Consider the following 26,962-nt stretch of genomic DNA (forward strand, 5'->3'; position numbering starts at 1 on the left):
CAAACCGCCACTGACTCTACATTCTCAAAAAAATACAGAGCAACTTTTTCCTCACTGGTGCCACCTATAGAGTACAACCTGCCACAAACTACAACTGTCCAAAACTAGATTCTACATTAACTCTATCTTAAGTGGATTCACGACCTATACTTGAAATGTGGAACAGATTTAGTTGTGACAAGCAGTTAATAATACATCTACTGATGCGCAAACTTGGACACATCATCAGTGTTGTTCCTGGAGTCACTGGGTGTTTCGGGTCTTGCAACAGACACCCTCCTCCAGGCGACCCGACCGAGGCTGATCAGACCCCGGCCTGTGTCCAAGTGGCATGCTACCCCCACTGCTCTCCCCTCTTCAACCAGAGCCATCTAGATGCTTTCTCTGCTGCCTCTACGTTGTGACTTATGGCTCTTCTTCGGTTGACACCTGTTATGCCCAGTGTGCCGTAGGCTTTGTTCAGGGAGTGGCTGGCAAATCCCCGACTTCCCACCTCCACTGGCATACACCTTGTCCTCCACCCGTTCCTCCGACAATCCTCCACCAGCTCCTGGTACTTCTCCCTCTTTCTTTCTTGCGCCTCCTCCATCCTCTCCTCCCAGGGGACCGTCAGCTCCAGCAAATATAGTTGTTTTGAGGCTTCTGAGACCAAGATGATGTCAGGTCTCAATCTGGACTGGGTGATGTGTGGTTGAATTTTCAGCTGCCTCTCCAAGTCAACTGTCATCACCCAGCAAAGTTTGATATGCTGAGTACATTTTGTTTTGTTTATTTGCAATTCTTTTGTTTTGCTGTTCATTGGTAGCAATCAATGTGATTATACACATTCCTAATTCAATTCAAAGAGTTACTAAAAAATACAAAACATTAGATACTCTTCTCATATCCTGGCAGAGAGCACTGCAGTGTGTGCTGAGCAGCAGCATTTCACCACAGCACGCAGCAAAATCGGCTTCACTGTCTGCATGAGAGAGTTTCAGGACTCAGCACAGAGAGGTTTTTGTTTGACAGTGTGCAACTGTGTGAAGATCATTTTTGATAATAGACTCTCAGGTAGAATGTTAGCATAAGCAAACTCACCCAATGCCTTCTCTATCTAAATGTGTTGCCGTGGATATAGCTAAAGGTGTCAATGAAGAAATACACGTAGTCTTAATTGAATTGCACAGTCGACATTTGTGCAAGTGCCTTTAAACTTACTGGAATTGCACACAATGCAGAGGAGTGCTATTTCATCCGCAGGCACTTGCATGCCTGAAACTTAACTAGTTAAAACCAATTGAGAAATGTGCTAACAGGCATTCATGTGTTCGGATAAGGGATTAAGCAGAGAATATGACTGCCATTTCACCCTAGAATCCCCCTCAGGCCCTTGCTGACTTTACCTGCAGTGTGTGAGTACCTGAGTGTGCTGGAGGCCTCTCATCTTACAGAGCTGAGTGTCTCCCCACCAATCAGATGGCTGCCTGAAACCCCTGCAGGCAGGTCAACTTGCAGGGCGAGTGTCTTCAGGCAGTGGAGGAGGGTGAGAGCAGGGCTCAGGTGAGAGCTACCCCCTCTCCAAGCAGTATAAAGAGGCATCGCACCAACAGCAAGACACTCAGAGGTACATCCTTCCTCTTAGTGGACTCACCTGCTCCAGTGCTGTTCTATCTCTCCTCTCTCTGTTGGCTTGTAGCCCTCTGTAATTAGCAACAGCAACCATGAGCATAAGAATGTCTTCATCCAGAATGAGCAGCGGTGGCAGTATTAGTGGTGGCTTCAGCAGCGGTGGCAGCATGAGGAGGAGCTTCTCCAGCCGCTCCATGGGTGGCGGTGGCTTGGCCTTGGGAGGTGGTGGCTTGGCCTTGGGAGGTGGTGGCGGTGCCGCTGCCGGTGGCTCCAGCTCCAGCTACAGCTACAGCATTGGCGGAGGTGGTGCCAGCGTCGGTGGAGGTAGTGCCAGCATCAGCAGCAGCTTCGGTGCTGGTGTAGGTAGCCTGGGGCTCGGAAGTGGCCTGGCTATCGGCGGAGGTGGCATGGGATTTTCCATGGGTGGTGGAGGTGGTGCGATCATAGCACCAGCACCAGCCATCACAGCTGTCACCGTCAACCAGAGTCTGCTCGCCCCCCTGAACCTGACGATCGACCCCACCATCCAGACCGTCCGCACTCAGGAGAAGAACCAGATCATGACCCTCAACAACCGCTTCGCCTCTTTCATCGACAAGGTCAGTGCTTTTCTCATAGCAAAATCCAACAGAGACATGCACTGGCAAGAGTTTTCTAGGCTTATCGTGTCATCAATTGATCATCTGATAGGATGTTGCCTGTAATAGTCTTCACTAAGTCACTTAGGGAAAAAGGAGATGTTCTGAAACCCTAACCCAGAGAGGGCCTATGCCCTACTACAGCAGATGACAACACCTGGCACTCTGGCAAACAAACTTAGGTGTGAACCAGACAACCTGCAAGTGAAAAACATTTAAGCAAATGTACAAATATACGCCATCTTTTGTTCACAGATGCCAAAGTTCACGTTATGATTCACTAATTAAATGGAGTTAAAGAAAAAACAGGATGCTTACTACAACTTAAAAAAAATGAATATTTTCTTTTAATGAATGCTGTGTAACCTCTGGAAAAAAACTAAGTATAGTAAAAGTGGACTAATGGTGTTTGATTTTGTCCCCACAGGTGCGCTTCCTGGAACAGCAGAACAAGATGCTGGAGACCAAGTGGAGCCTCCTCCAGGGCACGACCACCGTGCGCTCCAACATCAACTCCATGTTTGAGGCCTACATTGGCAACCTGCGCAGACAGCTCGACGGCGTGGGCAGTGGGCAGGTCCAGCTGCAGGGAGAGCTGAAAAACATGCAGGTTCTGGTTGAGGACTTCAAAGTGAAGTGAGTAACTTAATTATTTATGGACATTTGCCAGCGTTTACCACCTGTAATAGAAGGAATGTATTGGGTTTCAGTTCTTACCTCTATAAAACTGACCATACTGTGCTCCATTTGTGCAGGTATGAGGTTGAAATCAATAAGCGTGCCGCAGTGGAGAATGAGTTTGTTCTGCTCAAGAAGGTAAAATCTGAAAAAAGTGTTTACAGTCTCTACCAATGTTCTGCTATAATCTCCCATTGGTAATCTCTGAACCTATTCTTCTTTTCCAATTCTTTCATTCTTCTTCAGGATGTTGATGCTGCCTACATGATCAAGGTGGAGCTGGAGGCCAAGGTTGATGCCTCTCAGGATGAAATCAACTTCCTCAGGGTCGTCTATGCAGAGGTGAGAGATGGTCATAATTCATGTACAGGGTCACATCCAAAATGATTTGCAGTGTTCCCAAGCTCATATCAAACATTAACATCTGTCATTCTCTTTCTCACACAGGAGCTGCGTGAACTGCAGGGCCAGATCAAGGACACCTCTGCTATTGTGGAGATTGACAACAGCCGAACTCTGGACATGGACTCCATTGTGGCCGAAGTGCGTGCTCAGTACGAGGACATCGCCACCCGCAGCCGGGCCGAGACAGAGTCATGGTACCAGGCCAAGGTGAGTGAATCAAACTGGCACCAGCCCCTAGTGCCTTGTCATGTAAGAGTTGTGGGAAATTGATACAATCCTTCCTGAAAGAACAGTAAGAGATTTTGATATCAATGATATATTCCCATCTCAGTCATGCTAACTAGTTGAGGTCTCCTTCCTGGCGCCGCTTTAAACTTCAACGACGGCCATCAATTATAGAATGGGTACCGGAGGAGAACACGTCTGACAGCCATCTTGATCGCGCAGACATCCAAACGTAATTAGCAGGTCTATTGTTAGAAGTAGACTCTGATTATTCAAACAGACAAACGGTCGCCAGATTCTTGTTCACAGAATAAGAATATTCTAGAAACTACTTTATTATGCAAGAGAGCAACAGATCTAATTATTATACAGAGGGCCAAACAAACCATCCCCTATTTCTATGATCATGAATTGATTGTATATAGTGTGGTGTTTTACAATGTTACAGGATTCAGTCCTACACCGCTGAATCTGGAGTAAGGCTGCTTCGTCACTGCACATTATTGGAATAAAGATTGCTGCATCAGAAACAAAGAAACCTCTATCATTTCTTACAAGTCTTGATTCTTTAAAGGGGCACAGGGTAGGAACTTCATGCTAACATCTCTTGGTCTTCTACAGTTTGAGGAGATGCAGACCTCTGCTGGCCAATACGGTGTTGACCTGCGCACAACCAAGGCAGAGATCTCTGAGCTCACACGCATGATCAGCCGCCTCCAGATGGAAATTGAATCAGTCAACGGACAGGTCAGTTACCTCTCTTTGCTATCGCCACTGAGTATAACTAATGCTATCATTATCCAACGTTTAACCAATCTCCACCTGTCTGACTTGCGCTCTTTTATTGCAATTCAGCGCGCCAGCATTGATGCCCAGATTACAGAGACTGAGGAACGTGGAACGATTGCAGTGAAGGATGCCCAGCTGCGCATCAGGGACCTTGAGGCGGCCCTCCAGACTACCAAGCAGGAGATGGCCCGCCAGGTGCGTGAGTACCAGGAGCTGATGAACGTCAAACTGGCCCTCGACATTGAGATTGCCACCTACAAGACCCTGCTGGAAGGAGAGGAGTCCAGGTAAGCATATGAAACATAGTACATCTACAAAGGACTGCATTAAGTATAATACCTCCTAGTGAATTATCTGACTATTGTTATTTGGCAAGAAGTACAAAATCCTAATGTTTGATCCCTTCCACAGAATTGGTGGTGCCTCTGCAACAGTTCACGTCCAGGAAACCTCAGGCGCTGCTGGTAGGTATATTTATTCATTTCAAGACTGGATACAAATCCAGGAAATGAACCATGCTGCATATATCATTTGCAGTTCTTATTGTTCTGCCCTCTAACTAATTTAAATGTTATTTTGCAGGAGGCGGTGGCCTGGCCCTTGGAGGAGGAGGAGGCGGTGGCCTGGCCCTTGGCGGAGGCGGTGGCGGTGGATTCGGCTATGGTGGCGGCGCTGGCATGAGCATGTCACTCGGCGGTGGAATCGGCATGGGCGGCGGCTCCAGCCTCAGCATTGGCGGTGGAAGCAGCAGCATGTCTCGCTCCTCTTTGATGTCAAGTGGCTTCCGCCGCTTCTAAACGAGGAACAACACCTGTCCTCTCTTCCCGCTAATCTTTACCCCGTATGCTCTTCCCAATTCCACTCCAGGAAGTGAAAACTGTGAAACAACAAGCCACCCATCCCGCATGCAATGCAATGCAATAAAATGCATGTGATAAAACCTCTGAGCTGCTCAAGATGAAATACTAGTGCAACACTGCAGATGTGACCACATGCCAAAGAATAACCAAACCCGAATGTAAATGTGAAATGCAAATAAAGTGTTTGATGCCAAACATGTGTAGCAATCCTTACTCATTGTGTCTGTTTTGAGTTGCACACCACATGAGTTGAAACACGTAATATTCCAAAGAAAATACTTTATTAGAGGATTAATTCTAGCCAGTCAGTGTACTCAGTGAGTGGGTATGAAACCACCACCCAACCAGTTTTGTCATGCTGTGTCCTCATTTTCACCATTCATGTCCACAGGGACTCAAAACAGCAAAATAAAATCTCACAAAGACTATAGCAAAATGCCTTCTTTATAGAAACTCAAACTGTTAATAATCTGTCCGAGACACTGTATTTAACAATACATAAAGCAAGACAGTTTCACTTAAGTCTCTCAAATTTAGTTGAATGAAATTCAAGTAACAAAAAATAAACATGTCCGGCAGATGAAGAATCTAACTAACAAAGAAATTGTATACAGGCAAATATTAAGTCCCTTGAAGGTTTGTACATCATGTGGTCATTCTTCAATCCAGTTAAAATGAGAGGAAACACAGGAGAGCCCAAAAAGAAAAAAGTAGGCCTTTACATATATATCCAGCCCAGGTCAAAGAACAAACAAAAGGATTGATGTCACCCAAAATTCCTCTTCTCTTGCAGTAAGATCCAAAAATGTAAGTATCATATGACTTCATATGACTTGAATATTTTATGTAATGTCCCAAGAAGAAAAAAGAATTTTACTTCAATGTAAAGGTAAGATTTTTGTGAATATTTTGAGGGAAAGACCAAGAAGATAAACAGCAAAGATATATTTTTTCATAGCCTGTTTTGGTCACATTCACTTAGGGTGCCAATAATTGCTGAGGGCACTGTTTGTATATACATGGAATAAAAACAATACAATGAAAATGAAAACAATACAATAAAGTGTTAAAAAAAAGACCTATAGTCATGAATTAAAAGTTTTAATTTCCTTTTTAAAAGAGAGCACTGATTGCGATGACTTTAACTCCAGAGGTAGGCACCGTGTGCAGCATTGGTGTTTATTCTTGGGGTCGTGAGAAGACATTTACTTGAGGACCTTGTGAAACACGATGGATCATAAAAAGAAATCAAATCCTAAATATAGGGTGGGGCAAGGTCGTTAAGTGATTTATGGACAAGAAGGACCATTTTAAACTCAATTCTTTGTTTAACAGGGAGCCAGTGAAGTGATTTAAGAACAGGGGTGATATGATTACATTTTGATGTTCTAGTGACTATTCTAGCAGCTGCATTTTGGATGAGCTGAAGTTCGTTTAAAATCTGTTTTGTTAGACCAGCATAGAGTGCGTTGCAGTAATATAACCGACATGAGATAAGTACATTCTTTACAATGGAACTCTCGCCTTCAAGAACTTATGTTCCTTTAAAGTTAAATAAACTCTCTGCCTACAGAACACTGACATCTTGTGGTTGCAACCCGTATACAAGTAAATACATCCAAGCAAAATATGTATTGAGGACCCTCAAAAGTGCACATAGAATGAGAATCAAAATTGTTTTCATTGCCAAATAAGTTTACCCCTTCCAGAAATTTTATTTGGCATTTTGGTGCAGACAATAATCATAACACAAGTACTACAGAACATAGGAAAAACAATAAAGCGTAGAGGCGGGATAAGAGTCTGTTTCGGGGGGGGGGGGGATCCCGGGCCTTGTTGATGAGGCCAACTGCATCCGGGGAAGAAGCTGGACTTGTGGCGTGAGGTTTTGGTCCTGATGGAACGCAGCCTCCTGCCGGAGGGGAGTGCCTCAAAGAGTATATGACCAGGGTGGGAAGGGGCCGGCCACAATCTTACCTGCACGCCTCAGGATCCCCGAGGCGAAAAGTTCCTGTAGAGATGGCAGGCGGCAGCCAATCACCTTTTCAGCAGAACGAAAGATAAGCTGCAGTGTGCCTTTGTCATTGGCAGTGGCAGCAGCGTACCAGATGGTGATGGAGGAGGTGAGGATGGACTCAACGATGGAGGTGTAGAAGTGCACCAACATTGTCTTTGGCAGGTTGAACTTCTTCAGCTGCCGCAAAAAGTACATCCTCTGTTGAGCTTTTTTGGTGAGGGAGCTGATGTTAAGCTCCCACCTGAGGTCCTGGGAGATGATGGTGCCCAGGAAGCAGAAAGATTCCACAGTGTCGACTGGGGAGTCTCTCAGGGTGATGGGGTTGAGTGGGGCTAGGTTCTTTCTGAAGTCATCTCCACTGTTCTCAGAGCGTTGAGCTCCAGGATGTTCGATCCGCACCAGGTCACCAGATGATCAATCTTCCTCCTCTAAGCGGACTCATCCCCACCATAGATGAGCCCAATGAGGGTGGTGTCATCCGTGAACTTAAGGAGTTTGACGGACTGGTGACTGGAGGCGCAGCTGTTGGTGTACAGGCAGAAGAGTAAAGGGAAAAGAACGCAGCCTTCGGGGGAACCGGCGTTGATGGTCCGGGAGTCAGGGACATGCTTCCCCAGCCTCACGTGTTGCCTCCTGTCAGACATGAAGTCTTTGATCCACCAGCAGGTGGAGTCAGGCACACTCAGCTGGGATAGCTTGTCCTGTAGCAGAGCTGGGATGATGCTGTTGAAGGCAGAGCTTAAGTCCACAAACAGGATCCTGGCGTAGGTCCCATGTGTACTGCATCGTCTACAGACCTGTTGGCTCTGTAAGCAAACGGCAGGGGGTCCAGGAGAGGGTCAGTGATGGTCTGAGGTGGGCAACTGTGGAAAGGTGCAGGGATCTCCTGTGGTGATGGAGGTGCAGTTGATGCGCTGGAGTTGGTGGGTGATGTCACGCCTTTCAAAGCGACAATAAAACGCCTTTCAAAGCGACAATCAAACTCATCACAAGTCGTAAAGGTTTACAATTTCTAATCTGCCTAAGTCCTTTCCCGACAGAAGTTGAGTCATTGGCTGAGAACTGGTGTTGGAATTTCTCAGAGTACAGTCGTTTAGCTTCTCTCACCTCCTTGCTAAACCTGTATTTTAACTCTATAAACCTATAGGTTGGTATAGAACAATCACTTGTTACAAATTGTTGTTGGATTGTAAGAGTGCATACCATCATCAATTCATTATATTTTTCTAGTCTGAATGTGAAAGATAATTATAACTCATTTTAGAGTAATTTGAATATAAAACTTCTACCTGGTGCACAAAGCTAAACAAACAGACAGCAGGAAATGAGTGATGATGAACTTAAGCCTGCAATACGAGAAGATTCCACTGAATTAAAAAGCCAGATTCCATCCACCTTGCTGAAATAGATCAATCTCATTGGCTAATTAATCCGATATGGCTTCTTGAAGTTCTTGATAATCCAGTAAATGGTTCTTTCAGGTGCAAAATTCGTAGCAGAATGTGAGACCATTTTGATGCAGAACGATGCCGGCTTCAAGTGTTTCTTTGGAGGTAACCATTGCTACCACAAGAAAATACATGCTTCCTCCATATTGCATGGTATATATACCAGAACTCACAATGTAAGAATAAACAGAGGCAGTTATTCATCGAGTGTTCATCAAAGTTTAGCAAAGAATGTAATAATAATATGGGTAAAGCACAACAACAGATGAACAGTTGTTGTATGTTCAACGCTGTATTCTCAAAAGCACAAGTGTACTAAAGATTTGAAACCTTATGACACGCTTCATCCCACTTTGCCCATCTCATGAGCCTCTTTCACCTAACGACACTTTCTGCAATTATTTTGAGATCTTTGAGATCTGCCTGCAAATTGAAAGGTCAACCACATTTTTGGAGATTAAGGTGTGTGCAGCGTAAATGTCAACATTTTTTAAGGGTGGAAAAATTTACTATTTGCATATCTTTCGAAATAGGTTAGGTCCTCATTTTTAGGAAAAAATGCATATTTTAAAAAGCTTAAGCTTCACCTTCAAAAAAGCTTTAATAGCTGACACACAGATACCAGGTAAAAATCAACATACTGAACAAAATGTACAAATATTTCGTTATCCTGCATTAGACATGAGTTACATGATATGGGGTGCACATGCAAAGTGGAAATAGGTTCCCACTGCCTATAACCATCTAGGAAAATATCTCAAAAGATTCATATATAGTACCTGAAATAACAGTTGCAAACTGATTCTGCTCTAAGAGAAATATCCTCCTGACTTGCTGTTCACTTGTCAGCTATAAGGAACCTTTTTTGGCTCATGATCAACACAGGTGTGGTCTCTGCTCAGTGTATTACTGGGGATGATACAATTACAATCTTCTGTTATGGAACGTTGGATCATGGAAAGAACGCATTAGATGATCTAATTCCATATTTGAATGGAATGACTTGAATCGTTGTTAATTGTTATTGCGCGCTTGCTTGCATGAATCTTGTTTGTGAATTTGTCATGTATTTACTCTACATTCTCAAGAAAATACAGAGCTACCTCTAACTGGTACCTTCTATAGACTACAACATGCCACAAACTACCACTGGTCCAAAACTAGATTCTAGATTAACACTATTTAATTCTATCTTGTGTGTATTTCATGAACTAGATTTAACATGTGTTTACAGATGTTGTTGTGACAAGCAAACAATATGATAATACACATTCTGAATCCAAAACAAAGAGTACAAAACAATAGATACTATGTATAATATCCTGGAAGAGAGCACTGAAGTGTGTGCTGAGAAGCAGAAGAGTGCTATTTCATCCCCGAGCACTTGCATGCCTGAAACTAAAGGAGTTAAAACCATGAGAAATGTGCTATCAGGCATCCATGAGAATGGAACAGGGATTAAGCAGAGAACACGACTGCCATTCCATCACCCTACAATCCCCCTCAGGCCCTTGGTGACTTTACCTGTAGTGTTCAGAGCCCCTGAATGTGCTGGAGGCCTCTCACCTTACAGAGCTGAGTGTCCCCCCACCAATCAGTTGTCTGCCTGCAACCCCTGCAGGCAGGTGAACTTGCAGGGCGAGTGTCTTCAGGCAGTGGAGGTGGGGTGATAGCAGGACTCAGGTGAGAGCTACCCCCTCTCCAAGCAGTATAAAGAGGCATCTCACCAACAGCAAGACACTCAGAGGTACATCCTTCCTCTTAGTGGACTCACCTGCTCCAATCCTGTTATATCTCTCCTCTCTCTGTTGGCCTGTAGCCCTCCGTAATTTGCAACTGCAACCATGAGCATAAGAATGTCTTCATCCAGAATGAGCATCAATGGCAGTAGCAGTGGCGGCTTCAGCAGCGGCGGCAGCATGAGGAGGAGCTTCTCCAGCCGCTCCATGGGTGGCGGTGGCTTGGCGTTGGGAGGTGGTGGCGTTGCCGCTGCTGGTGGCTCCAGCTCCAGCTACAGCTACAGCATCGGCGGAGGTGGTGCCAGCGTCGGTGGAGGTAGTGCCAGCATCAGCAGCAGCTTCGGTGCTGGTGTAGGTAGCCTGGGGCTCGGAAGTGGCCTGGCTATCGGCGGAGGTGGCATGGGACTTGCCATGGGTGGTGGAGGTGGTGCGATCATAGCACCAGCACCAGCAATCACAGCTGTAACCGTCAACCAGAGTCTGCTCGCCCCCCTGAACCTGACGATCGACCCCACCATCCAGACCGTCCGCACTCAGGAGAAGAACCAGATCATGACCCTCAACAACCGCTTCGCCTCTTTCATCGACAAGGTCAGTGCTTTTCTCTTAGCAAAATCCAACAGAGAGAGACATGCACTGGCAAGAGTTCTTCTAGGCTTATCGTTTCCTCAATTGATCATCTGAAAGGATGTTGCCTGTAATAGTCTTCACTAAGTCACTTAGAGAAAAAGGAGATGTTCTGAAACCCTGACCCAGAGAGGGCCTATGCCCTACTACAGCATATGACAACCCTTGGCATTCTGGCAAACAAACTTAGGTGTGAACCAGACAACCTGCAAGTGAAAAACATTTAAGCCAATTTACAAACATACCCCATCTTATGTTCACAGATGTTCACGTAAAGGGTCACTGATTAAATGGTAACTAAGTATAATATAAGTGGACTAATGGTGTTTAATTTTGTCCCCACAGGTGCGCTTCCTTGAACAGCAGAACAAGATGCTTGAGACCAAGTGGAGCCTCCTCCAGGGCACGACCACCGTGCGCTCCAACATCAACTCCATGTTTGAGGCCTACATTGGTAACCTGCGCAGACAGCTCGACGGCGTGGGCAGTGGGCAGGTCCAGCTGCAGGGAGAGCTGAAAAACATGCAGGTTCTGGTTGAGGACTTCAAAGTGAAGTGAGTAACTTAATTATTTATGTACATTTGCCAGTGTTTACCACCTGTAATAGAAGGAATGTACGGGGTTTCAGTTCTTAGCTCTATAAAACTGACCATACCATGCTCCATTTGTGCAGGTATGAGGTTGAAATCAACAAGCGTGCCGCAGTGGAGAATGAGTTTGTTCTGCTCAAGAAGGTAAAATCTGAAAAAAGTGTTTACAGTCTCTCCCAATGTTCTGCTTTGATCTCCCATTGGTAATCTCTGAACCTATTCTTTTTTTCCAATTCTTTCATTCTTCTTCAGGATGTTGATGCTGCCTACATGATCAAGGTGGAGCTTGAGGCCAAGGTCGATGCCTCTCAGGATGAAATCAACTTCCTCAGGGTCGTCTATGCAGAGGTGAGAGATGGTTATTCTTCATGTACAGGGTCACATCCAAAATGATTTGCAGTGTTCTCAAGCTCGTATCAAACATTCACATCTGTCATTCTCTTCCTCACACAGGAGCTGCGTGAGCTGCAGGCGCAGATCAAGGACACCTCTGCTATTGTGGAGATGGACAACAGCCGCTCTCTGGACATGGACTCCATTGTGGCCGAAGTGCGTGCTCAGTACGAGGACATCGCCACCCGCAGCCGGGCCGAGACAGAGTCATGGTACCAGGCCAAGGTGAGTGCATCAAACTGGCACCAGCACTTAGTGCCTTGTCATGAATGAGCCTTGATTCTTGAAAGGGGCACAGAGAAGGAACTTCGTGCTAATATCTCTTGGTCTTCTACAGTTTGAGGAGATGCAGACCTCTGCTGGCCAATACAGTGTTGACCTGCGCACAACCAAGGCAGAGATCTCTGAGCTCACACGCATGATCAGCCGCCTCCAGATGGAAATTGAATCAGTCAAAGTACAGGTCAGTTACCTCTCTTTGCTATCGCCACTGAGTATAGCTAATGCTATCATTAGCCAACGTTTAACCAATCTTCACCTGGCTGACTTGCGCTCTTTTATTGCAATTCAGCGCGCCAGCATTGATGCCCAGATTACAGAGACTGAGGAACGTGGAGAGCTGGCAGTGAAGGATGCCAAGCTGCGCATCAGGGACCTTGAGGCAGCCCTCCAGACTACCAAGCAGGAGATGGCCCGCCAGGTGCGCGAGTACCAGGAGCTGATGAACGTCAAACTGGCCCTCGATATTGAGATTGCCACCTACAAGACCCTGCTGGAAGGAGAGGAGTCCAGGTAAGCATATGAAACATAGTACATCTACAAAGGTCTGCCTTAAGTATAATACCTCCTAGTGAATTATCTGACTATTGTTATTTGGCAAAAAATACAAAATCCTAATGTTTGATCCCTTCCACAGAATTGGTGGTGCCTCTGCAACAGTTCACGTCCAGGAAACCTCAGGCGCTGCTGGTAGGTATATTTATTCATTTCAAGACTGGATACAAATCCAGGAAATGAACCATGCTGCCTGCATATATAATTTGCAGTTCCTATTGTTCTGCCCTCTAACTAATTAAAATGTTATTTTGCAGGAGGCGCTGGCCTGGCCCTTGGAGGAGGAGGAGGCGGTGGCCTGGCCCTTGGCGGAGGCGGTGGATTCGGCTATGGTGGCGGCGCTGGCATGAGCATGTCACTCGGCGGCGGAATCGGCATGGGCGGCGGCTCCAGCCTCAGCATTGGCGGTGGCAGCAGCAGCATGTCTCGCTCCTCTTTGATGTCAAGTGGCTTCCGCCGCTTCTAAATGAGGAACACCTCTCCTCTCTTCCCTCTGATCTTTGCCCCATATTCTCTTCCCAATTCCACTCCAGGAAGTTTGAAAGCTGTGAAACAACAAGTCAGTGTACTCAGAAAGTGAGTGGGATAAAACCTCCACCCATCCCACTTGCAATGCAATGTAATGCATGTGACAAAACCGCTGAGCTGCTCAAGATGAAATACAAGTGCAACACTGCAGATGTGACTGGTGACTCCACCACATGCCAAAGAGTAACCAAACCCGATTGTAAATGTGAAATGCAAATAAAGTGTTTAATGCTAAAAATGTGTAGCTATCCTTACTTGTGTCATCTGTTTTGAGTTGCAAACCACATGAGTTGAAACAAGTTATATTCCAAAATATTTATCAGAGGATTAGTCGTCCTCAACAAGTCAGTGTATTCGGCGAATGAGTATGTTAGGTTGGAGTGTAGCACAATTGCAGGAGACAAGGTTGGAGGATACACAGAGGAGTTTATTCCAGGAAAAAAAACAAAGGATCCAAAACACACAGTAAACAAAAAGTAGTCCTTTCAATAACTAACACAACCGCCGTCTTCAGGCAACATAACTCAAAAGTCCACAAAGCATCCAAAAACAGTAAACAAAGAAAGTCCAACAGACCGTGAGCTGCAGTGAACAAGAGCCAAGAAAATACATGAGCGAGTTCTCACAAGGAGCAGCTTATCACAAACTGTTGTCTGTCTCTCGTGTCAAAATCCCATGACTGAGCAACGAAGCTCACAAAACAAGGGACTTAAGACAGCCACATGAAATGAGGAACAGGTGATTCCTCGAATCACCTGGCACAGGGTTTCCTAGTTTGTTTGGCAAGGGCTTGGGATATGAGTTAGGGTTTCCTGGGCCGAATCTCAGGGGCTTGTGGGTTCCAGTGGCATCTCCTGGCCGGTCCAGGTATGACAGAGTGGGTATGAAACCACCACCCAACCTGTTTTGTCATGCTGTGTCCTCATTTTCACCATTCATGGCCTCCACAGGGACTCAAAACAGCCCAATAAAATCTAACAAAGACTATAAGAAATGTGGCTTCTTAATAGAAACTCAAACTTGTAATAATCTGTCCCAGACACTGTATTAGTGCAATTTAACAATAAATAAAACAAGACCTTTACACTTACTGTTATGGCAGCAGTCCGATCCAATATCTGTGACATCATTTGAAGCACTCAGGGAAAGTATTGAACGCGTGCAAAAGCTTAAAAGTTTAAATGTCTTTATCTTCTTAAAGGTTCAGGTATCCATGCACATACATACATAAATGATTCTTATATATCTGTCTTACACTACAATTAAGCTATCATGGTCAAAAAACTGTGAACATCCGTGCTTCTCCGTTCCTTCTAACTAATCCTGCTCTCTCCACATGGTCAAAACAACGTTATAAGAGTCAAAATAAGAGTCTACTTTACAAATATTCATTATAATAACAAAGTAATACAAAATATCATTATTCCAGAAATATTTCACATCTCATTCATGGCTCTAACACTCCGGCCCCTAATTGTATAGGCATGGTGCATTACAATTACAAGCTTAGTCAGTCAGCTTAACAGATGGTTCGCCATCTTGAATGAACTTTCTATTATTGTGAGACATCTCTGTTCTTGTCTTCACAGCTGCGCTCCGAGAAGTCAGAATTGAAATGCTGTGTTAACCAGACCCTCTAGGAATTGCGATGTCGCGATCGCACCAATTCACGCGAATTCAACGATTACCCGTGAATTCAGCGCGATGTAGCAATTTCCGGAAATATGACAAATCAGTGTCGTCTCCCACAACTTTCTCCTGGCCTGCCGACACGGTGCAGACACTTGCAGAGTTCTAATCCGTTGTAAACAATGAGAATGGAAATGAGAATGTATACCATCATCAAAAGAATTATATTTTTTTAGTCTGAATGTGAAAGATAATTATAACTCATTTTAAAGTAATTTCAATGTAATACTTCTACCTGGTGCATTTGCCGTATGTTATATATGTATCTCACTAGTATTTACTATTATGCCAAACAAACAGAGGGCAGCAAATGAGTAATGATAAACTTAAGCCTGCAATAGGATCCAACTTTTTTCTGTCTATGTTTTCCACACTGTTACACCGGTAGGCTACGCAATGGAAAAAGAGAGAGATTGAAAAAACAGAGTCTGATGCAATAAATAAACAGCAAACTAAATTACAAGAACAAAGAAGGCTTGAGCAGACCTTGACTGTTCACCACTGATCTCACATAAATTCAAAATCCTGCTAAATTAGTATCTGACCTACTTCTACTGCTCACATTGTGAGGAAGGTGTGCTTGTGGTACCGTAGACAGTGCAAACCTATTTGAAGCATAGCTCTTCTTGTCTGACAGAGAGTCAAGTATAAAGCAAATGAAAACCCATGGAACCCTATGATGGAACTTTAGGGTCATCACTTTCGCTGTCATAATGGAGGTACTCTATGGCATGTCAATTTGTTATTTAAGCAATATAGCACGAGTGGGAGTGGGGTAGGTAAGGGATAATCCCACGGGTGGTGTTCGGCCGTAGCCACCGAGGCCGCCAGGCCGAGTGGCGTAGGCAACAACACCCATGGGATTATCCCTTACCTACCCCACTCCCACTCGTGCTATATTGCTTAAATAACAAAGAGCACAAAACCCGGTACAAATCCTTGCTTGACTCAAAGACGCACACACACACACACATAGCATCACGTTTATGTGTATTTATTAGTGCTGTCAAACAAGTAAAATATTTAATCGCGATTAATCGCATGTTTGTCATAGTTAACTAAAAATTAATCGCAATTAATCGCAAATGTATTAAACGCAAATTTGTATCTATTCTAAATGTCCCTTCAATCATTTTTTTTTTAATGCTCTTATTAACATGGAAAAGTGGATTGGCTTGCTTTATGCAATGTTTTATTTTATTGAAAAACAACATTGCCAAACCGGGCGGTACAAAATAAAATTATAAAATGCACATTTCAGATAAACAAGGACTATAGTGCAGTCAAACCATGGCTTAATATTTTCTTTTTTTCAAGTTTGCTGTGAACATAGAAGTCAGGCCTCTTATTTCGAAAACAATGAACCGTAACAGTTAGTTTACCAATGAAAGGTAAGCCTACTACTTCTGTGCTTTCAGCCAGCTGCCTGTTGACATTTTCAGACAACAGTGAAGCTCGCTTTTTTTGCACAACACAACTTTTAAAGGTAAACTTTCTATTCAGAAGCTTTTTATCATCCATTTCGCCATATCGCGCTCACCATTCACTCAAACGTAACGTTAGCCTACTACACAGTTTGGGAGAGCAAAAAGAACATTAATCTTAAAAAAAAAAAAATCGATAAAAAAATTAACGGCGTTAAAATGGGCTTGCGTTAACGCTGTATAATAACGCGTATTTATACTTAAAGCCTCCATCAGTATGATCTTGACAGGACTAGTTGAAGTTTACCCATATCTCCAGGAAAAAGCACCTGAAAAGAAATGATATGGGTGAAGCACAACAACAGATGTTTGTTACGTTTATGGCTTTGTCCTCAGTCAAGTGTACTAAAGATTTGACACCTTATGACACTTTTCATGACTTTGAGACTCAACCCCCTTAGCCACATGCCTTCCCCCCCCCCAGACAGTATGAAGCTTGATCTTTATCTGCCTGCAAATTGAAAGGTCATCAACATTTTTGGAGATTAGGGTGTGCTCAGTGTAAATGTCAAAATATGTTAAGGATTAAAATATGGACTATTTGCATAGCTTGCATATTTGAAATAGGTTCCCACTGCCTATAACCATCTAAGAAAAGACCTCAAAAGATTCACATATACCTGAAATAACAGTTGCAAACTGTTACCATAAAGTTTCTGCTCTCTAAGAGAAATATCCTCCTGACTTGCTGTTCACTTGTCAGCCATAAGGATCCTGTTTGGCTCATGATCAACACAGGTGTGGTCTCTGCTCAGTGTATTACTGGGGATGATACAATTACAATCTTCTGTTATGCAACGTTTGATCATGGAAAGTAAGCATCATATGTTCTATGTACATCCTCGAAATTGAAATTTTGAGGGCTCCCATTGACTTTAACTTGGCCGGCGCCCCACCAGCGCCAGAAGGGGCTTCTCTCAGTGATAACGAATGGCAGTATATTATATCTGGTCACATTTAAGTTGTTGTTGACAGGGGCTTACGGTCTCCCACACACATTTAACACGTTAACACAGTACATTTCTTATTTTGATTATTTGATATATAATGTTTTTCGACAAATTCTCAAATTTTTTACGCGTTAACACAGAACATTTCTTATTTAAATTATTTGATATATAATCTTTTTCGACAAATCTCAAAATTTTTGAAGGGGCGGTGCCCTAGCACCCTGTATTGACAAACCGCCACTGACTCTACATTCTCAAAAAAATACAGAGCAACTTTTTCCTCACTGGTGCCACCTATAGAGTACAACCTGCCACAAACTACAACTGTCCAAAACTAGATTCTACATTAACTCTATCTTAAGTGGATTCACGACCTATACTTGAAATGTGGAACAGATTTAGTTGTGACAAGCAGTTAATAATACATCTACTGATGCGCAAACTTGGACACATCATCAGTGTTGTTCCTGGAGTCACTGGGTGTTTCGGGTCTTGCAACAGACACCCTCCTCCAGGCGACCCGACCGAGGCTGATCAGACCCCGGCCTGTGTCCAAGTGGCATGCTACCCCCACTGCTCTCCCCTCTTCAACCAGAGCCATCTAGATGCTTTCTCTGCTGCCTCTACGTTGTGACTTATGGCTCTTCTTCGGTTGACACCTGTTATGCCCAGTGTGCCGTAGGCTTTGTTCAGGGAGTGGCTGGCAAATCCCCGACTTCCCACCTCCACTGGCATACACCTTGTCCTCCACCCGTTCCTCCGACAATCCTCCACCAGCTCCTGGTACTTCTCCCTCTTTCTTTCTTGCGCCTCCTCCATCCTCTCCTCCCAGGGGACCGTCAGCTCCAGCAAATATAGTTGTTTTGAGGCTTCTGAGACCAAGATGATGTCAGGTCTCAATCTGGACTGGGTGATGTGTGGTTGAATTTTCAGCTGCCTCTCCAAGTCAACTGTCATCACCCAGCAAAGTTTGATATGCTGAGTACATTTAGTTTTGTTTATTTGCAATTCTTTTGTTTTGCTGTTCATTGGTAGCAATCAATGTGATTATACACATTCCTAATTCAATTCAAAGAGTTACTAAAAAATACAAAACATTAGATACTCTTCTCATATCCTGGCAGAGAGCACTGCAGTGTGTGCTGAGCAGCAGCATTTCACCACAGCATGCAGCAAAATCGGCTTCACTGTCTGCATGAGAGAGTTTCAGGACTCAGCACAGAGAGGTTTTTGTTTGACAGTGTGCAACTGTGTGAAGATCATTTTTGATAATAGACTCTCAGGTAGAATGTTAGCATAAGCAAACTCACCCAATGCCTTCTCTATCTAAATGTGTTGCCGTGGATATAGCTAAAGGTGTCAATGAAGAAATACACGTAGTCTTAATTGAATTGCACAATCGACATTTGTGCAAGTGCCTTTAAACTTACTGGAATTGCACACAATGCAGAGGAGTGCTATTTCATCCGCAGGCACTTGCATGCCTGAAACTTAACTAGTTAAAACCAATTGAGAAATGTGCTATCAGGCATTCATGTGTTCGGATAAGGGATTAAGCAGAGAATATGACTGCCATTTCACCCTAGAATCCCCCTCAGGCCCTTGCTGACTTTACCTGCAGTGTGTGAGTACCTGAGTGTGCTGGAGGCCTCTCATCTTACAGAGCTGAGTGTCTCCCCACCAATCAGATGGCTGCCTGAAACCCCTGCAGGCAGGTCAACTTGCAGGGCGAGTGTCTTCAGGCAGTGGAGGAGGGTGAGAGCAGGGCTCAGGTGAGAGCTACCCCCTCTCCAAGCAGTATAAAGAGGCATCGCACCAACAGCAAGACACTCAGAGGTACATCCTTCCTCTTAGTGGACTCACCTGCTCCAGTGCTGTTCTATCTCTCCTCTCTCTGTTGGCTTGTAGCCCTCTGTAATTAGCAACAGCAACCATGAGCATAAGAATGTCTTCATCCAGAATGAGCAGCGGTGGCAGTATTAGTGGTGGCTTCAGCAGCGGTGGCAGCATGAGGAGGAGCTTCTCCAGCCGCTCCATGGGTGGCGGTGGCTTGGCCTTGGGAGGTGGTGGCTTGGCCTTGGGAGGTGGTGGCGGTGCCGCTGCCGGTGGCTCCAGCTCCAGCTACAGCTACAGCATTGGCGGAGGTGGTGCCAGCGTCGGTGGAGGTAGTGCCAGCATCAGCAGCAGCTTCGGTGCTGGTGTAGGTAGCCTGGGGCTCGGAAGTGGCCTGGCTATCGGCGGAGGTGGCATGGGATTTTCCATGGGTGGTGGAGGTGGTGCGATCATAGCACCAGCACCAGCCATCACAGCTGTCACCGTCAACCAGAGTCTGCTCGCCCCCCTGAACCTGACGATCGACCCCACCATCCAGACCGTCCGCACTCAGGAGAAGAACCAGATCATGACCCTCAACAACCGCTTCGCCTCTTTCATCGACAAGGTCAGTGCTTTTCTCATAGCAAAATCCAACAGAGACATGCACTGGCAAGAGTTTTCTAGGCTTATCGTGTCATCAATTGATCATCTGATAGGATGTTGCCAGTAATAGTCTTCACTAAGCCACTTAGGGAAAAAGGAGATGTTCTGAAACCATAACCCAGAGAGGGCCTATGCCCTACTACAGCAGATGACAACACTTGGCATTCTGGCAAACAAACTTAGGTGTGAACCAGACAACCTGCAAGTGAAAAACATTTAAGCAAATTTACAAATATACGCCATCTTTTGTTCATAGATGCCAAAGTTCACGTTATGATTCACTTATTAAATGGAGTTAAAGAAAAAACAGGATGCTTACTACAACTTAAAAAAAAATGAATATTTTCTTTAAATGAGTGCTGTGTAACCTCTGAAAAAAAACTAAGTATAGTAAAAGTGGACTAATGGTGTTTGATTTTGTCCCCACAGGTGCGCTTCCTGGAACAGCAGAACAAGATGCTGGAGACCAAGTGGAGCCTCCTCCAGGGCACGACCACCGTGCGCTCCAACATCAACTCCATGTTTGAGGCCTACATTGGCAACCTGCGCAGACAGCTCGACGGCGTGGGCAGTGGGCAGGTCCAGCTGCAGGGAGAGCTGAAAAACATGCAGGTTCTGGTTGAGGACTTCAAAGTGAAGTGAGTAACTTAATTATTTATGGACATTTGCCAGCGTTTACCACCTGTAATAGAAGGAATGTATTGGGTTTCAGTTCTTACCTCTATAAAACTGACCATACTGTGCTCCATTTGTGCAGGTATGAGGTTGAAATCAACAAGCGTGCCGCAGTGGAGAATGAGTTTGTTCTGCTCAAGAAGGTAAAATCTGAAAAAAGTGTTTACAGTCTCTACCAATGTTCTGCTATAATCTCCCATTGGTAATCTCTGAACCTATTCTTCTTTTCCAATTCGTTCATTCTTCTTCAGGATGTTGATGCTGCCTACATGATCAAGGTGGAGCTGGAGGCCAAGGTTGATGCCTCTCAGGATGAAATCAACTTCCTCAGGGTCGTCTATGCAGAGGTGAGAGATGGTCATAATTCATGTACAGGGTCACATCCAAAATTATTAGCAGTGTTCTCAAGCTCGTATCAAACATTAACATCTGTCATTCTCTTCCTCACACAGGAGCTGCGTGAGCTGCAGGCACAGATCAAGGACACCTCTGCTATTGTGGAGATTGACAACAGCCGAACTCTGGACATGGACTCCATTGTGGCCGAAGTGCGTGCTCAGTATGAGGACATCGCCACCCGCAGCCGGGCTGAGACAGAGTCATGGTACCAGGCCAAGGTGAGTGCATCAGATTGGCACCAGCACTTAGTGACTTGTCATGAAAGAGCCTTGATTCTTGAAAGAGGCACAGGGTAGGAACTTCATGCTAACATCTCTTGGTCTTCTACAGTTTGAGGAGATGCAGACCTCTGCTGGCCAATACGGTGTTGATCTGCGCACAACCAAGGCAGAGATCTCTGAGCTCACCCGCATGATCAGCCGCCTCCAGATGGAAATTGAGTCAGTCAAAGTACAGGTCAGTTACATCCCTTTGCTATCGCCACTGAGTATAACTAATGGTATCATTAGCCAACGCTTAACCAATCTCCACTTGGCTGACTTGCGCTCTTTTATTGCAATTCAGCGCGCCAGCATTGATGCCCAGATTACAGAGACTGAGGAACGTGGAACGATTGCAGTGAAGGATGCCCAGCTGCGCATCAGGGACCTTGAGGCGGCCCTCCAGACTACCAAGCAGGAGATGGCCCGCCAGGTGCGTGAGTACCAGGAGCTGATGAACGTCAAACTGGCCCTCGACATTGAGATTGCCACCTACAAGACCCTGCTGGAAGGAGAGGAGTCCAGGTAAGCATATGAAACATAGTACATCTACAAAGGACTGCCTCAAGTATAATACTTACTAGTGAATTATCTGACTATTGTTATTTGGCAAGAAATACAAAATCCTAATGTTTGATCCCTTCCACAGAATTGGTGGTGCCTCTGCAACAGTTCACGTCCAGGAAACCTCAGGTGCTGCTGGTAGGTATATTTATTCATTTCAAGTGTGGATACAAATCCAGATATGAACCATGCTGCATATATCATTTGCACTTTTTATTGATCTGCCCTTTAATTTATTCAAATGTTTTTTTGCAGGAGGCGCTGGCCTGGCCCTTGGAGGAGGAGGAGGCGGTGGCCTGGCCCTTGGCGGAGGCGGTGGCGGTGGATTCGGCTATGGTGGCGGCGCTGGCATGAGCATGTCACTCGGCGGCGGAATCGGCATGGGCGGCGGCTCCAGCCTCAGCATTGGCGGTGGCAGCAGCAGCATGTCTCGCTCCTCTTTGATGTCAAGTGGCTTCCGCCGCTTCTAAATGAGGAACGACACCTCTCCTCTCTTCCCCCTAATCTTTACCCCGTATGCTCTTCCCAATTCCACTCCATGAAGTCTGAAAGCTGTGAAACAACAAGTCAGTGTACTCAGAAAGTGAGTGGGATAAAACCTCCACCCATCCCACTTGCGATGCAATGTAATGCATGTGACAAAACCGCTGAGCTGCTCAAGATGAAATACAAGTGCAACACTGCAGATGTGACTGGTGACTCCACCACATGCCAAAGAGTAACCAAACCCGAATGTAAATGTAAAATGCAAATAAAGTGTTTAATGCCAAACATGTGTAGCTATCCTTACTTGTGTCATCTGTTTTGAGTTGCAAACCACATGAGTTGAAACAAGTTATATTCCAAAATATTTATCAGAGGATTAGTCGTCCTCAACAAGTCAGTGTATTCAGCGAGTGAGTATGTTAGGTTGGAGTGTAGCACAATTGCAGGAGACCAGGTTGGAGGATACACAGAGGAGTTTATTCCAGGAAAAAACACAAAGGATCCAAAACACACAGTAAACAAAAAGTTGTCCTTTCCGTAACTAACACAACCGCCGTCTTCAGGCAACATAACTCAAAAGTCCACAAAGCATCCAAAAACAGTAAACAAAGAAAGTCCAACAGACCGTGAGCTGCAGTGAACAAGGGCCAAGAAAATACATGAGCGAGTTCTCACAAGGAGCAGCATATCACAAACCGTTGTCTGTCTCTCGTGTCAAAATCCCATGACTGAGCAACGAAGCTCACAAAACAAGGGACTTAAGACAGCCACATGAAATGAGGAACAGGTGATTCCTCAAATCACCTGGCACAGGGTTTCCTAGTTTGTTTGGCAAGGGCTTGGGATATGAGTAAGGGTTTCCTGGGCCGAATCTCAGGGGCTTGTGGGTTCTGGTGGCATCTCCTGGCCGCTCCAGGTATGACAGAGTGGATATGAAACCACCACCCAACCGGTTTTGTCATGCTGTGTCCTAATTTTCACCATTCATGGCCTCCACAAACAGGGACTCAAAACAGCCCAATAAAATCTTACAAAGACTACAAGAAATGTGGCTTCTTAATAGAAACTCAAACTGGTTATAATCTGTCCCAGACACTGTATTAGTGCAATTTAACAATAAATAAAACAAGACCTTTACACTTACTGTTATGGCAGCAGTCCAATCCAATATCTGTGACATCATTTGAACCACTCAGGGAAAGTATTGAACGCGTGCAAAAGCTTAAAAGTTTAAATTTCCTTATCTTCTTAAAGGTTCAGGTATCCATGTACATACATTAATAAATTATTCTTATATATTTGTCTTACTTCACAATTAAGCTAACACAGTCAAAAAACTGTGAACCTCCGTGCTTCTCCGTTCTTAACTAATCGTGCTCCCTCCACATGGTCAAAACAACGTGTCAAAATAAGAGTCTCTACTTTACAGATATTCATTATAATAACAAGGTAATACAAAATAACATTATTCCAGAAATAGTAAACATCTCATTCATTGCTCTAACACTCCGGCCCCTAATTGTTTAGGCAGGATGCATAACAATTACAAATTTACAAACAGAGCCATATCCATACAAATTCAATAACTTCTGTACATGTTAACTTAATGAATATCGTCTCTGCTATGGCTTGGTATGCAACTGTCAGAAGTGGGATGGCCGGCCGAAGAAAAACACTTCGTTCGCACCACAGGGTAGCTGTAGCCGCGGCAGCGGCAATGCAAGACGCAGCTGAAGGGGTGAAGGAGGATGACTGGGAGACAGAAGCAGAAGACGCAGCTGCGCAGGCCCAAGTCACCAGACCCAGGACCACAAGGGGAGTGGTCGGTGCATCTTCCCGGGCACAAGAAGCTGTTCCAGCCATGGCGCTAACAGACCTGGTCCGAGATTTTCTCACGACGCAGCAGTTGAGGGACGAGGCGCGGCAGGAGGCTATGGTGAGGAGGGATGGAGCCATGAGGGAGGAGCTGTGGGAGTTTTTCACTGCAATGTGTCTTCGGCAGGAACCATCCCTCTCACACCGGAGGGCGGTTTCCAGCTTCTTTGGAGAGGGAAGCCCCAGGCTTGATCTCCCGCCAGCAACGCCCTTCCAGCCCCTGGGAGAGCAGGGAGAGCTGGGCCCATCAAGGTCGTTGCAGAGTTCAGGCCTGCTCCACGGCCAGCCAGTCCACCAGCCAACAGGTCCAGTCTACCCGCCAGCAGGGCCAGTCCACCAGCCAACAGGTCCAGCCCACCAGCCAGCAGGGCCAGTCCACCAGCCAACAGGTCCAGTCTACCCGCCATCGCTGAGTCGCCCAGTACGACCCAAAGACCCAAAGCTACCGCTGTACCAGGAGGGGGAGGATATTGAGAATTACCTCCTGCGGTTTGAGCGGTTGGCACGAACCTGGCAGTGGCCAGAGAGTGAGTGGGGGCTCCAACTCAGTCCGTTGCTGACGGGTAAAGCCCTGGAAGCTTACTCAGCCATGGACGAATACCGTGCAGGTGACTTCCGGCAACTCAAAGAGGCACTGTTGATGAAGTTCAATATAACCCCTGAGACCTACCGTCAGCGGTTCCGGAGGAGTACTGCACCAGAAGGTGAAGCACCTCTAGAGACATATCATCGATTAAAGCATCTGTACCGCCGCTGGGTGCAAGAGGAGCTACACACCAAGGAGGAGGTCGGCGAAAAGGTCGTGTTGGAACAGCTGCTGAGTGTCCTGCCCCCAGAGGTACGGACCTGGGTCCGTGAGCATGAGCCAGAGGATGGACTGACTGCAGCAAAGCTTGCGTTGCAACACCTCAACGCCCACAAGGTGGTATCCAACGTACCCAGCCGTCCAGCGTTCTCCCAAAGACCTGCCAGAGACTACAACCAGGGGGGAGGTAACACTGGGGTGGGAATGGGTGGTGACAGGTTTTGAAGTAAGGGGGAGACCCTCATTTGTTTTTTCTGCCAACAGCCCGGTCACAAGGCCTCATTCTGTCCAGTAAGGAAAGGCAGGTGAACGGGGTCAGTACGATGTGACTGTTTGAGTATTGCTTGTGGATAATTGTGAACTGTACGGGTAAAGTATCTGATAAAGATGGTAGTAGTGGAGAACTTGGCTTGTAATGTCATACTGGGGAGGGATATATCAGCGGGGGTGGGGAAAGTACGTGATAGGGGGTGGGGAAAGTACGTGAAAGTGGGTGGGGAAAGTACGTGATAGGGGGTGGGGAAAGTACGTGATAGGGGGTGGGGAAAGTACCTGATAGGGGGTGGGGAAAGTACGTAATAGGGGGTGGGGAAAGTATGTAATAGGGGGTGGGGAAATTCTCGGGTGACAAGATGGTACCTGGGGCTTTCCAGTTCTGTGGCCGGCGCTAGCGAGGCCAGCAGAATGTAGTCGCGGACTACCTGTCAAGGCTACCGGGTAATGTCACCCTTGCAGAGGAAGGGGGTAATGTTACGAAGACCGCTACGGTTTAATAGGCACGAACTAGTACGGACATATTAGCGGGTATTTGCGGGTGCACACGAGGTTAGTTGTAGCGATATACACTGGTCATGGGACAAAATCACGCACACACAGAGGTTGTATGGGGTTAGGGTTTTATTTACTTATCTTTGTTCAGTTCATGTGAGAGCTGCAGGTTCCGTGGGGACTTGTTGTTTGCGGGAGGACTTCGAATTCTGACTTCCTGGTTGCTGGTTCAAAGGACCCGAACTGAGGAAGCTGGGGTGGCTTTGTAGTGCCAGCCTCGGGCACGAGCTCGGGCTCGTGCAGGAATTGCGTTGGTTTCTCCCAATTAAGATGTGTTATGTGCCATGTAAATTATGTATGTATTTTTGCAATGTAATGCTTTGTATTGTTGATTATGACGTCTATTGTAACCGTAGGATTTGAAGTTGTTGATGAAATGTGTAAGTAATATGGATGTAAAGTGTAAACAAGAATAGTGGGCTCTTCTAGTGGGTGGGGATAACGAGTATATCTGGCCCGCTGAAGAGATGCACGAGGAGAGTGTAGGAGACACATGTCAAGGTGGAGACAAGGTGATTAGACTTGTAAAATCCAATAAACCAATAAATATACCACCTAAAACCGAAGTGCTTTCTGGGCCGTGTCATCATTGTGCGTCACAAATTCAGGACCTACGTGACAGCAACCTTCGACATGTGATGCATCTGGATATTACTATATCCAGGCATCCAGTATTTTTGTCTGAGCTTTGCAATAAGCTTATTTCTTCCTCAGTGACCCATTTGGGGATGAACATGTTGCAGAATCAGGTTTGCAATGTGGTGATTTTTTGCGTAACACAGCTGGTCGTCTGGCTTCTTCTGGCATGGCTGACTTGTTCAACCGACCACCTACTCTGATCACACTTTCATGCAGCACTGGGTCCAACCTGTCGATTTCCTCACTTGAGAATCTTTACTTTGCAGTGAAGCCAACTCCTCTGGATACATAAGGTCGTCCGGGGCGGCACTTTTTCAAGTCAAGTGGGGGGCGGCACGACCAAAATAAATAAATAATAATAATCTGGGCGCCCCCTGCAGCTGCAGGCGCTCCTGTTTGCGCCCTTCCTTGTTAAGAAGGTGCCGTCTATGTGTGAAAAGGGGGAAGG

The 26,962-nt window shown here is 45.6% G+C and overlaps 3 protein-coding genes across 3 annotated transcripts; all 3 read left to right on the forward strand.

The window, feature by feature from the left end:
* Positions 1-1,715: 1,715 nt before the first annotated feature.
* On the forward strand, positions 1,716-5,143 carry LOC308377763 (keratin, type II cytoskeletal 8-like; the record flags this gene model as incomplete). The annotated part of the gene is made up of 9 exons (XM_080854499.1): positions 1,716-2,210; positions 2,677-2,885; positions 3,005-3,065; positions 3,174-3,269; positions 3,375-3,539; positions 4,179-4,304; positions 4,413-4,633; positions 4,758-4,810; positions 4,929-5,143. 9 exons carry the CDS (start codon positions 1,716-1,718, stop codon positions 5,141-5,143), a joined length of 1,641 nt encoding a protein of 546 aa, XP_080710625.1.
* Positions 5,144-10,527: 5,384 nt separating this feature from the next.
* On the forward strand, positions 10,528-13,320 carry LOC308377764 (keratin, type II cytoskeletal cochleal-like; the record flags this gene model as incomplete). Its single annotated transcript, XM_080854500.1, has 9 exons — positions 10,528-11,001; positions 11,383-11,591; positions 11,711-11,771; positions 11,880-11,975; positions 12,081-12,245; positions 12,358-12,483; positions 12,592-12,812; positions 12,937-12,989; positions 13,139-13,320. 9 exons carry the CDS (start codon positions 10,528-10,530, stop codon positions 13,318-13,320), a joined length of 1,587 nt encoding a protein of 528 aa, XP_080710626.1.
* Positions 13,321-19,450: 6,130 nt separating this feature from the next.
* LOC308377765 (keratin, type II cytoskeletal cochleal-like) lies at positions 19,451-22,351 on the forward strand (the record flags this gene model as incomplete). Its single annotated transcript, XM_080854501.1, has 9 exons — positions 19,451-19,945; positions 20,413-20,621; positions 20,741-20,801; positions 20,910-21,005; positions 21,111-21,275; positions 21,388-21,513; positions 21,622-21,842; positions 21,967-22,019; positions 22,137-22,351. 9 exons carry the CDS (start codon positions 19,451-19,453, stop codon positions 22,349-22,351), a joined length of 1,641 nt encoding a protein of 546 aa, XP_080710627.1.
* Positions 22,352-26,962: the final 4,611 nt, after the last annotated feature.

This window comes from Sprattus sprattus (assembly GCF_963457725.1).
Source record: "Sprattus sprattus genome assembly, chromosome: 16".
Taxonomy (NCBI): Eukaryota; Metazoa; Chordata; class Actinopteri; order Clupeiformes; family Clupeidae; genus Sprattus; species Sprattus sprattus.